A 12161-nucleotide genomic window follows, 5' to 3' on the forward strand; every position below is an offset into this window, starting at 1 on the left:
CGATTCGTTTCGATTACGATTCAGAGGCTGCGATGCGATTATAAAACGATTATCAATGCATCTTTTTTCTATATAGCATTTATATTCTCTCACTGTGTGAGCTCAAGTTTCGAGTTCAAGTTTCAAGTTTATTTGTCACTTATACAGCATGTCAGGACATTTATGCATTGAAATGTTTGTGGTGAGGCTCAGATAATCACACTACAGAAAGTAAATAAGTAAAATATAAAATACAAACTGAAATATATTAAATATACACAAAATATACCCAGAATATACACAGAATATAGAGAAAATATACATTTTAAAGTGACTAAATAACAGTAACACTGAGTTACTTAAAGTGACTTGGTAGTTTTAAAGCAAAGTATCTGTAATGATTCATAATGAATTTACTTCCAATATCTTTTATTAATAAAACAAATGGAAGTGATGTGGCAGGAGAACTGGAAGGCTCTCATTCAGTGCTCTTGTTTGGAGCACGAGAAGCTGCTGCTACTCATCTGTGATAAAATGCGCAGTTACGGTGAAATAAGATCCAGTGGTGATGGACGACCACGCAGCACATTACAGATATTCTACCCGTTTTCTTTAGTGATATTATGACTTCAGTTTTGGTCTCGTTGTAGAGACGGGGGGGGTCGCTGTGTCAGTAAATGTCTTTGAGACGGGTCGTGTGCAGCATAGCGCGGAAGCCCTGTTTCGCAACGACCGAGAACCGGCGTGCAGACTGCAGGTCACACAGCAGCGATGCGTTATTCACATTTATAGGCAGCGCAGTTGGTTTCCTGGTACGTTAAATCTACAATGAGAGACTGTGAAACAGTCAAAAGTGGCGAAGACTTTATTCAGCTTCTCTTTTGAATTCTCCCGTTCCACCTTAAATGGTGTCGCATTTACATTTGGCGCCTCAGTTAGAATTTAAGGTGGAACGGGTAAATTCGAACAAGAAACTGGAGAATAAGAAGCGACTTCAGCCTCGTAAAACAGTCGAACATTGGGAGACTTTTAACAAGAAACTGATCACCTTTTGAGGAAAAGTCTCCTGGCGGAGAGGAAAGCAGCTGTAGCTGAGCTAAAGCTTAAAGCAGAGCGGAGTAAATCTGTGTTTTCGTTTATATTGTTTAGCCCAGACTAGGACATCATCACACACTGAGACATACTGGACATTAAATGTTGTGGCTCCTAAGCTGGTTTGATTTTATTCTAAGGTCAAAATGGCTCTTCTTATCATTCGTGCTGTGACTCCTGACCTAACCTGGCTTTAATGCAGTGGGAGCCGGTCGGATTTCTGTTTTTGTTATGTGCCGCCACAGACTGTCCAGGCGCTGCACTTACGCACTTCCAAGTTCCGCCTTTTACGTTCCGTCAACATTACGTTCTAAATTAAATATTTAGAAAATCGTTTTTTGACATTTGTGAATCGATTCAGAATCGTTCACTTCCGCATCTAAGAATCGATTTTTTCCCGCACCCCTAATATATATATATATATATATATATATATATATATGTATATATATATATATATAGAGAGAGAGATAGAGAGAGAGAATATTGCTGTTATTAATAGATCTGTATGAATATTTACTCGATACAGCCCTCCTACACACAACACCGTCAGAACCTCAAAAGCCTCACTGACTCACTGTGTGTGTGTGTGTGTGTGTGTGTGTGTGTGCGCGCGTGCACGTGTGTGTGTGTGTGTGTGTGTGCATGTGTGTGTGTGTGTGTGTGTGTGTGTGTGTGTGTGGAACCGAACTGAACACATATCTGTGATATCAGAAAGTTAAATTACTGGTTATCTTACACAAATCTGATCTGCTAATCAATGACCAACCACACGGTCGTCCAGCTCTACATTCACAGCCGTTCAATCACGTCCACTTTACCGTTTCTCATTAGGCTGAATGAATGACCGACTCTAAATGTAGGTATTGTGATATAAACTGTGTCTGTTCTACAGTTTCTCATTAGGCTGAATGAATGACCGACTCTAAATGTAGGTATTGTGATATAAACCGAGTCTGTTCTACAGTTTCTCATTAGGCTGAATGAATGACCGACTCTAAATGTAGGTATTGTGATATAAACCGAGTCTGTTCTACAGTTTCTCATTAGGCTGAATGAATAACTGACTCTAAATGTAGGTATTGTGGTATAAACTGAGTCTGTTCTACAGTTTCTCATTAGGCTGAATGAATAACTGACTCTAAATGTAGGTATTGTGAGGCTGGATAAGACAACCATCTTCGAAAAGCTCATGAATTTTTGGTAAGTGAAATCATCTTGAATCTATTAAATCTACTAAATCATATTTTGAGAGTATTAAGTGAATATTAAGAGTATTTAACTCATTTCTAGACAGTTTTGTCTTGTTTACAGTATTTTTCTGTTGTGAACGTGGCAGATACTTTTGTTTACATTGCTTACAGCAAGTTAATAATAAATCTTAATAAATAAATTAACAACACATAAATTCAGTAGTCTTATAATGTTCTTACACTAACCTCAAAATGAGAAATAGATATTTTGACCAAGTTTAAGATGATTTAACCAACAAGATTTTGTCTTTTTTTGATTATGAATAAAGTATTTTTGGTTTATATGACACATTTCAACAGTACTCGACATGTGTACCATACTGAGGCACACATGTCTTCACCGTCAGAGTTCCCTTTAACGCCAGACCATAATAATCAGAACGCTCTGCTCTCTCCGTCCACTCAACCATCTCAGATACACGTTCCAGGAACAGACAGCAGACACGCTTTACTGTATATAGACACGTATCACATCACATCACCGTTCATAAAGCAGAGCTGAGAGAAACACAAGGCTTAAACTTCATACAGCCTCCATCACACAAACAGTCAGCTCAGTACCACAGCTCTACACAGCAGAGACCAGCATCCACACCTCCATATCTAGAACAAACTCAGAGCCGGAAACCTCAACACTGATGTTCAAAACGTCTGGAGTCCCTGTTACCAAGAAAATCAAACCAACTTGGTTTTAAATAAATGCGTAAAATAAATTCAGTAGGATAAATATAGAACAAAGCTCTGAAAAATAAAGAAAATTAACATCCAGAATCGGGTTCTAAATAAAATAACATCCAGAATGCAGTTCTAAAAATATTTAATATTTGAAAACTTTTTTTAAATTATCAGGAATGAAATACTATTAAAATTAATAGCCAGAATGAGTCCTAATAAAAATTAACATCCCAAATGAAGTTCTAATAAAATTAACAGCCAGAATGAGTTTTAATTAAAATTTACATCCAGAACAAAGTTTTAATAAAATTAATGTACAGAATGAAGTTCTAATTTTGTAATGCTAACTGAAGTGTTGTTGTTTCTGAAAAAACAAAAGGCTTATTTGAATGCAGTATACAAACATATCTAACTATATATAATAGAAACATACAAAAAATTGTAATAATTGTATATAATATATTAAAGAATACATATGAATATTGCTAATGCAACCTAACTCTTCTAACTGGCCTGTTGGTTTGTGGTGTTACAAGTGAACAGCTAGACTTCTTCTCCTCCTCTAGCAAATCAAGGGCACACAGCACCACCTAGTGTACCAACTGAGGAACAGACTTACATAATCATTTCATTATAAACACCCCAAGCATGCATGATCGAAAAACAGCCACATTACAGTATTAGAAGCCAAAGTTCTTACCAGGTCTCATCGTTTTTGAACTCCAGCTCCCCATACGTGTCCTCGAAGTCCTCTCCGCCTCCCTTGGCAAGTCCCTCCACTGTTCGGAACGGCACGATGACGGTCCCCCTGGCTCCGGATGTCCGCAGTACCTTCACCTCCATGACACCCACACTCTCACTTACGTGGACGGACTCGCTTTCGAACGTGAAGATGCCAGCATGGTCGTCATCAAGAATGGTCACTGTTGCAACAGCAGGAAATCCCAGCACGGCCTTGGGGTACGGGAGGCTGTTGGGTGACAGTACCTCGTCCTCCAGCTCCAGAATGCGGACGTTGCTGAGCCGCACAAAGAAGTGCTCGTCCTCCTCAAAGATGTCATCGTCAATGATGCCGATGGTGATCTCCTTGATAACCTCGCCAGGTTTGAATACCACGGTGCCCTCTGTGAACTCGTAATCCGCGCCGGCGTTAGCCGAACCATCCTCTGTCTTGTAATCCACGTAGATGGTCTTGGCAACGTCACCCCCTTTGCGCACGACGGTCAGCAGGGCGGCACCACAGTTCTCTAGGCACTGATATGTAGCCGGCTCAAAGGCAATCCTCGTCACAAAGTCCTCTGGCTCCTCAACGTGAACCTCCTGGACACTCGTGCTCCTTTTAGCCTGTTCCGCCACGTGTTTCTTCAGGATATTCCCAGCGCCGGTCATCATACGTGTTGCCTGTATGCGGTAGAAGGCTCGGCTTTTCTGTTGGTGTGACAGGGCGTAGTAGTTGGCCATCTCCACAAGCTGATCTAGATCTTTCTCTGGATGCTTCTGCTTGAGGTCCTTCAGGATCCGGATCATGTCCCTGCGAGACTCGTCCATTTCCTTGCCTTCCATCAAGCCTATCAGGTTGCTGTTGGCACCGTCCATGAAGTGCGAGTTGACCATCTTTCCATCCATCTCAATACCACCTTTGGAGCGCTCGCCTTCCGTCTCAATGATGACGCCACGGTGCTTGTCAGCACGGTACTTTTTGTGGGCGAACTTGTAGAACAGCAAGCGCCTGTCAGCCACCCAGGCCAGCAAGACACATATGGGGAAGAAGGCTAACGTCAGTAAGCCCTCCCAAACCTGCACCACGTTCGGCGAGAAGACGGCCAAGATCATATAGAGCCAAACGTATGCGAAGACGCTCCAAGCGGCCGTGACGAAGAAGACGCGAAGGTGCTTCACCTTGCGCACCTCACCGTCCGGAATCACTGACACGCACAGGCCAATGATCACAAACATGTTGAAGGCTGCACTGCCCACGATGGTGGACGGGCCAAGCTCGCCAGCGTGGAAGTCATGGCCGCAGATTTCAATGAGTGACAACAGGATCTCCGGAGCAGAAGATCCTAGAGCCATCAGGGTCAAGTTGGACACAGTCTCGTTCCAGACCCGGATGGTGGTGGTGGTGGTCTCCCCATTGGGCCTTTTGACCACTATCTCCTTCTCCTGAGAGGTGATAACCTCAATGGCTGCCATGAAGCGGTCGGCGATGATAGAAACGCCCAAGAACATATAGATCATGGCAACAAAGTACACAATGACCCTTGCGATCTTGTCGCCCATGGAAGGGTCTTCGGGGTACCAGATGGGCAAGATGATGCCCGGCTTGCATTTTGACGATACCTCCGTACAAGTCACATTGCCAGGGGTGTCGGAGGTCGGCGAGGCCCGAGCCTCCGTGCACATAAAGGTTGTCGCCACGGAGACAAGGCCCAACCAGAGGCAGGCCCGAGTCCCCGGCCGTCCTTGCGTCGTCCTTGAGCGCTCCATGCACCCTCAAGGGTCCGTCCACTCTTAAAGTCCTTCTGAGATCCAGCACTGGGTGATCTTTGGCTCCACACGCAACTCGCCGCCTGCAGAAGAGACGGAAACGATGAGCGCAATCAGAGTCAACATGCAAGAAGTTTACAAACAGCCAACAGTGACAACACACTTCAGATTAGCCAATCAGACAAGACTCTCACATCTCTGGAAAGCTTTATATTTATAACAAACACTACACTGTCACAAAATGAGCACATTTCATGCAGGGCAAGTGGACAACTGAGCAAAACCGGTTTGTTTTATCAGAGAAATATTAAGTCCAGTTCTGCTAACAACAAAAAGAACAGAATTACAACAGGGCTTTACATACAGTAGAACAACATAAACCAATAGAGGACACAGAGGATGGTTTAATATAGATAGAAAAACAGAAAAATATTTATTTCATTTTAAATTATTAATTAGATTTTATAAGCTAATTGTTGCTCACTAATATGGGTAGCTATAAAGAGCTAAAAGGAGACGTAAAGGCGAATTCCACCAAAATGTTCAAATAATTACCTGTAAGATGTAAACAGAGCGGTTCAGAGTGGTTTGGTGTGAAACGCTCTGTTCTAGAGAAACTTACCGAGTCAGAACTGTTCACAGTGGTGGTGATAGGAACCAGACGTCCACCTCTAAAAGCTCCCTCACAGAAAGTTCCTACATGAAATGGTTATGAATTCACTGCCTGATGACTGAGACACTGTTTTATGATAGTTTAGAGAACTTAAACTCCATTCGTGGTGGAGGGATACATGCAGGGCGCTGTGAGGCAAAATAGTCCCCAAAGAAAACTTATTATTTCAGATTTTCCACTATTTTCCATCATCAACATTCCATATAAACTCAGAAGACTCGTGTAGGTTCACTGGTGGTTCTGGATAGTAAATAAAATGTCTATATTTGTGTTGTAGTCATGGCGACACCTGGTTCCTATCACCACCACTGTAAAGTCATCTGAACCATTTCACACCAAACCACTCTGAATGTCTCTGATTACATCTCACACAATTATGTGAAACTCCTGTAATTCTCCCAGCAGCTCCTGTTAAAGGAGATACTAGTGTTTCTGAGGAGGCCGCTACAGCAAGGCATTATGGTATTTGTGGTTATTATGGTAATTTACTTGCAATGAAACAAACACTCCAGGAGAGCAACAAGCATGCTAGAAGCAACTCTTAAAGCCAAATACTGACCAGTGCTATTTTTGGAACCCTCTGTGGGAATGAAAACATGTTTCTCACGTTCTAATGAACCAGTTGGTACCATTCCTGTTCTATTTGCTTCTAGAGAGCCTAAAAGGACTAAAAGCAGCCAAAATGGATCACATTGTGTGGGTAAAATGGCAACATCTGGATTTTGCTAGTTCTATTTGGAACCATAAGTTCTTTATTTCATGCTTAAATGGTTCTCTGCATGGTGAAATCGTTCTTCAGATTGATGACGAGTGTGTCATATATGTTTTTATATACAGCACCAAAAAGTCTTCTGATGTTGTTATGATGTCAAGCGTGTACGCTCTTAAAAAATATGGCTCTTCAAGGGTTCTTTAGTAAAGAAAATGGTTCTATATATAACCATGAACACTCAAAGAACCGATTACAGGGTTCTTGTTGCTCTTGTTGATTGTTGGAGAATGAGTTGTATATAGTTCTATATAGAACCTTTTGGAAAATGGTTCTATACAGCACCAAAAGGGTTTTTCTATTGATGTCAAGTCAAGCTTGTTACAACAGAAGAATTTTTTTGGTGCTATATAGAACCATTTTCAAAAAAGTTCTATATAGAACCATACACAGCACATTCTCCATCAATCTGAAGAACCATTTCACCATGCAGAAAACCATTAAAGCACTAAAGAACCCTTGAAGAGCTCTTTTTTAAGATGTTTTGACTGAACAAACGAAAGCGTGGTCTCTGTCTTTTGCACAGTGCTGAATGTGTAAATGCACTTGGTCATTAAAGTCTGAATCTGATATCTTTATGAATAAACATTAAACCTTGAAAGATCGAAGCCTAATGTAATGTGTCCTCTATAAACTGCTGTGGTGGAGACACAAAACCCTCACACAGCAAGACTGAATGCTGCCAGACTAAGCAATGTCCAAAACAACACGCTGACCAAAACCCCACCCATAGCAGGGGGCAGTGTGCATGCGAAGGAGAAACATATTTAAAGGTGACCTCTTATGCTTATTTTCAATGTTTATAGTTTTAATTTTGGGATCTAGAACAGATTTACAGCTTAAACGTTCCAAAAACACATTATTGTCCTCATTCTGTTCATCTCTGTTCACCTCCGTCTAAAACGCTGTTAGAGCTCCTGTATCTTTAAGCCCCGCCTCCTGATGAGCCCAGTGTGCTCTGACTGGTCAACCGCCAGAGGCATCACAGAAGTTATAAAGGAGGAGGAGACGGTCACTGGATGAAATATGAATGGGGAAAGCTTGGAACACTTAACATGGCACCTGTTTACAGAGAAAGTCCCGCCCTTCAAAAAAAAGAGCCAATCAGCTTGCTAGCCCCTCCCCTGATTCTTCGTGCAGAAGCCAGTACAACCCAAAAAACACGTTCTTTGTGTGTTACTGAGCCAAACGCTACAAACTATTTATGATTTTTTCCGTCAGATTTTATTAGCGATTTCAAACGTGTTTAAACAGTAATTTGACCTTCAGTTTCGAGTATTTTGGTCTCGGAGAGAGAGGAGTCTGGTCTTGTACGGTTGGAAATATCTGCCAGGCAGTGTGAACATTTTCCTGTAAGGACTTTGCCGGAATCCTGCTACTAGTTCTGCCCTTATACGTCTGAGGCTGTTCTTCGGCCTTATTCATACACGCTACCTCTGCGTGGTGTGAGCGATGCTGCAGCACGAAGACGCTGACCCTTCATACATACAGTGCTTGTGTTGCGGAGCAGTGAGAAACTTATACAGACGTTCCTTTTTCCAGATGGATAAATGGTCACATCGGTCACTCTGCTCAATAAAATATCAATTATAAAAGTACACGGTATGTTTGTTTATCCTCGACAGCGTTCTGACTTGTGATTAGGCAACAGTTTCAAGCCTGGTAGACCAACCGGGAAAATCTGTCTGCAGCTCAAAATATTTAACTAGTATTTTGTCATGAATTACACTAAACTTTGAATACATTTTTCTATTTAATTTTTACAGCTTATTTCAGTGTATTTTGCTGTGTGACGCGTGTGGCACATGGAAAAAATCAGTGCCGGGTCTACTGTCTAAACACCGCAGCGCTTCCAGTTAACATGGGTTAACTTCGTGTGAGGGGGGCTGAGCTCGCCGGTAGGCGGGCAGTGAGGACTGTGTTTCGAGATGATGTCATCTTGTAACAAAGGAAAAGGGCTGGAATTCCAGGCAGCGTTTCAGGCAGCTGAGAAAAGTGGATTCTGTGGGAGAGAGTTTCTCCCTCTGGAGGGAACGCTGAGCTTTGGAACTGCAGAACGTTTACATGAACAAAAAGCTACAACACTAAAGGAAAGAGAGAAAACGGAAAAGGATAACAGGTCTTCTTTAAAGCCATGTACGCCTGTACCAGCGTATACTGCAATAATCCTGTTAGCAAGCTTAACTAGCCTTAGCCTCCATGCTAATGCCCACCGGTGCACGCTGCATTGTGTAACCGCACTGCTGGAATCAGCTCCTCACTGCTTCTACACTCTCTGACAGACGGTGATTCCACGGTCAGCATCGTGGATAACACCGCACAGCTAACAGAGAAGCTGAATGGAGCCTCAAACTCCTGGAGCGCAGTGCTTTAGCGGCGTAGCTCACTCTCGCACTGTGGAGTCTGTGCTAAAGAACTCTAAAACACACTGTCAAAATACATAAACACATATTAAAGACAACTGACTCAAATATATTCGAAATGATGCAAAAGAAATATATTTACATATATTTGTGAAATTTGTATTATATATTTTTAACGTATATGCATACATTACATACATATAATCTACATACATGCATATCTTTCAATCTAATTACATATTAAAGAATGTTTAATTATACTCTGCAAACATTTCCAATAATGCACATACATATTTAAAATATGAGAAAGAAAATATGTATACATACATTTTTCTTCTATATTGTTTCAGCCTCTTCACTACTCACTGCTAGCGTCTCATAGCATTTTCTGCTAGCTGTAATTTTTATTCTTTTCGTTGGTTTTGCTGAATAAAACAGCTCTTCTGCTTATTTTGATTTAAGTTACATTTTTAATATTTGTAAAAATATTCTGGACAATTCACTTTTTTAGCATCCAACAAGCTGTTATAGAGGACTAGCAGCAGATTAGCATCATGTTACATGCTGTGTAGAACCTTTTTAAAAAGGTCCTATACAGAATAATCTCCAGCACATTCTCCCTCAATCTAAAGAGCCCTTTCATGATGTAAAGAACCCTTTATTTATGCAAAGTATTCTTTGAGCGTTTATGGTCCTACATAGCACCAAAAAGGGTTCTGCTTTTGTTATGCTGTCAAGCTTGTCGCAATAGAAGAATCCTTTTTGGTACTATATAGAACCCTTTTGCATTTATGTGCACACCAGTATAACAGCAAAGACTAAACTAATGCCTTAAGAAGGATTTAAAGATTAAGCGGTTAAAGATGATGAATGAATGAATGTATGAATGCTGCATTAGCCACGCCCCCTCCAGCCCCCTACACCGGCGCTCAGGGTCTCCCCCAGACTCCACCAGAATAATCACACTCATTATTAGTTAAATGGGAGAACGGCCTGCAGGGAGAACCGCAACCTTTATTACAGCACAGGCACACTCACGCTGTTCTCCACTGTTCTCCACTGTTCTCCACTGTTCTGCTTTACCGTCACTTTCAGCTCATTTCCACTCCTGATCGGAACCAAAAGGCCAAAATGACAGAAACAAGCGGCGCTTTATTTAAAGAGTCATATTTTAGAATTAAGTCATTAACACGTTTACTGTCCTCTACTTTAATGAAAATCTGTCTGAAAAACAAACCAAGCTGGTGTTTATTTTCTAAGTTAGTGTTTCCAGCTTCATTTTAATTATGAATTATGAAACAAACAGAATATTTAAGTATAAACTCCAAATTTCACTAAAGCATAAAACACTGCAGCTGTGGCACAGCCCCAATCTACACTCTTAAAAAAGATGGTTCTTCAAGGGTTCTTTAGTAAAGACATTGGTTCTATACGGATCCAAGAACACTCAAAGAACCAATTGCATGCTTACAATGGTTGTTTGCATCTATTTAGCACCAAAATTGTTCTAAAATTATATTGTAGAAAAAGTGTTATTGTTTATGATGTCAAGCTTGTAACAACAGCAGAACCTTTTTGGCGTAATACAGAACCGTTTTCAAGAAGGTTCTATATAAAAACACTCATGCTTAAATAGCTCTTCACATGGTGAAATAGTCCTTCAGACTGATTGAGGGTGTGTTCTGGTTCTATACAGCAGCAATAAGGGTTCTGCTATTGTTATGATGTCAAGCTTGTAACACTGGCAGAACACTTTTTGGTGCTATTTAGAACCATTTTCAGAAAGATTTTATAGGGAACCATTGATGCTTAAATGGTTCTTGGCATGGTGAAATGGTTCTTCAGATCAATGGAGAATGTGCATTGTTTTATAAAGCACTAAAAAGGGTTCCGCCATGTCAAGCTTGTAACAACAGCAGAACCCTTTTTGCTGCTATTTAGAACCATTTTTAAAAAGTCTCTACACAGAACCATATACAGCACATTCTCCATCAATCTGAAGAACAGTTTCACTGCGCAAAGAACCATTTAGGCATGCAAACGGTTCTTTGAGTGTTTTTTTACTGTCTTCACTAAAGAACCCTTGAAGAACCATCTTTTTAATAGTGTACAAACCCTCTCGTCCTGTTATCATGGTACGGTTATTAAAGTATTAGAACATTCCACAGGATCGGTTCACATGCTGAGCGTTCCACGTGTTAGTGTAATTATGGTATGTTCTGTTAGTACAGCTGTGGTACGTTCCACGTTTCTCTCTCTCAGCAGAACCACGCTGGACTGGAAGATCACGGAGCTGAAGTCTTAATAAACACATAAACCCTCAGATCAGTAAACAAACACAGACAGACGGACTGATGTGGTCTAATGAGGGAAAAACGGTTTTAGAGCAGACGAGAGCAGCCGGGGGCACAGAACACCACACCGATCCTCCGCTCCCCTCCTTCTTTCATTCTCTCCTTCTTTCCCTGTCCCTCCTTCCCCTCTCTCTCACTCTGTCTCTCTCGCTCTGTCTCTCTCGCTCTGTCCTTCTGCCTCCTTTCAGCCTTTTACTGTCCTGCCCTGCTGGATGAAAAGAATCAGACAACGTGAGGCTGAGAGAGAGAGAGAGAGAGAGAGAGAGAGAGAGAGAGAGAGAAAGGAGAGACAATAAGCAGCAAAAAAGCAAATGCCTTGTGACTATTAAAGAGGCATTAACTCTTCTCCCTCTCTTTTCTCCCTCTCCCTCTTTTCTCCTCTCCCTCTTTTCTCCCTCTCCCTCTCTTTTCTCCCTCTCCCTCTTTTCTCTCTCTCCCTTCTCTCTTTTCTCCTCTCCCTCTCTTTTCTCCCTCTCCCTCTTCTCTCTCTCTCTCCCTTCTGTCTCTTTTCTCCTC

At 41.5% G+C, this 12161-nt stretch overlaps 1 protein-coding gene across 4 annotated transcripts in view; it reads right to left on the bottom strand.

Moving 5' to 3' along the window:
• The window catches only part of slc8a3 (solute carrier family 8 member 3), a 97104-nt gene that overhangs the window by 57078 nt on the left and 27865 nt on the right, over nt 1-12161 (bottom strand). For all 4 annotated transcript variants that reach the window (XM_036575242.1, XM_036575244.1, XM_036575243.1 and 1 more), the window contains exon 2: nt 3700-5569. In XM_036575242.1, coding sequence (XP_036431135.1) covers nt 3700-5486 — 1787 coding nt within the window. In that variant the 5' untranslated portion in view covers nt 5487-5569. The remainder of the gene's footprint in view (nt 1-3699; nt 5570-12161) is intronic.

The sequence above is a fragment of the Colossoma macropomum genome, unplaced genomic scaffold, assembly GCF_904425465.1.
Source record: "Colossoma macropomum unplaced genomic scaffold, Colossoma_macropomum, whole genome shotgun sequence".
Classification (NCBI taxonomy): domain Eukaryota; kingdom Metazoa; phylum Chordata; class Actinopteri; order Characiformes; family Serrasalmidae; genus Colossoma; species Colossoma macropomum.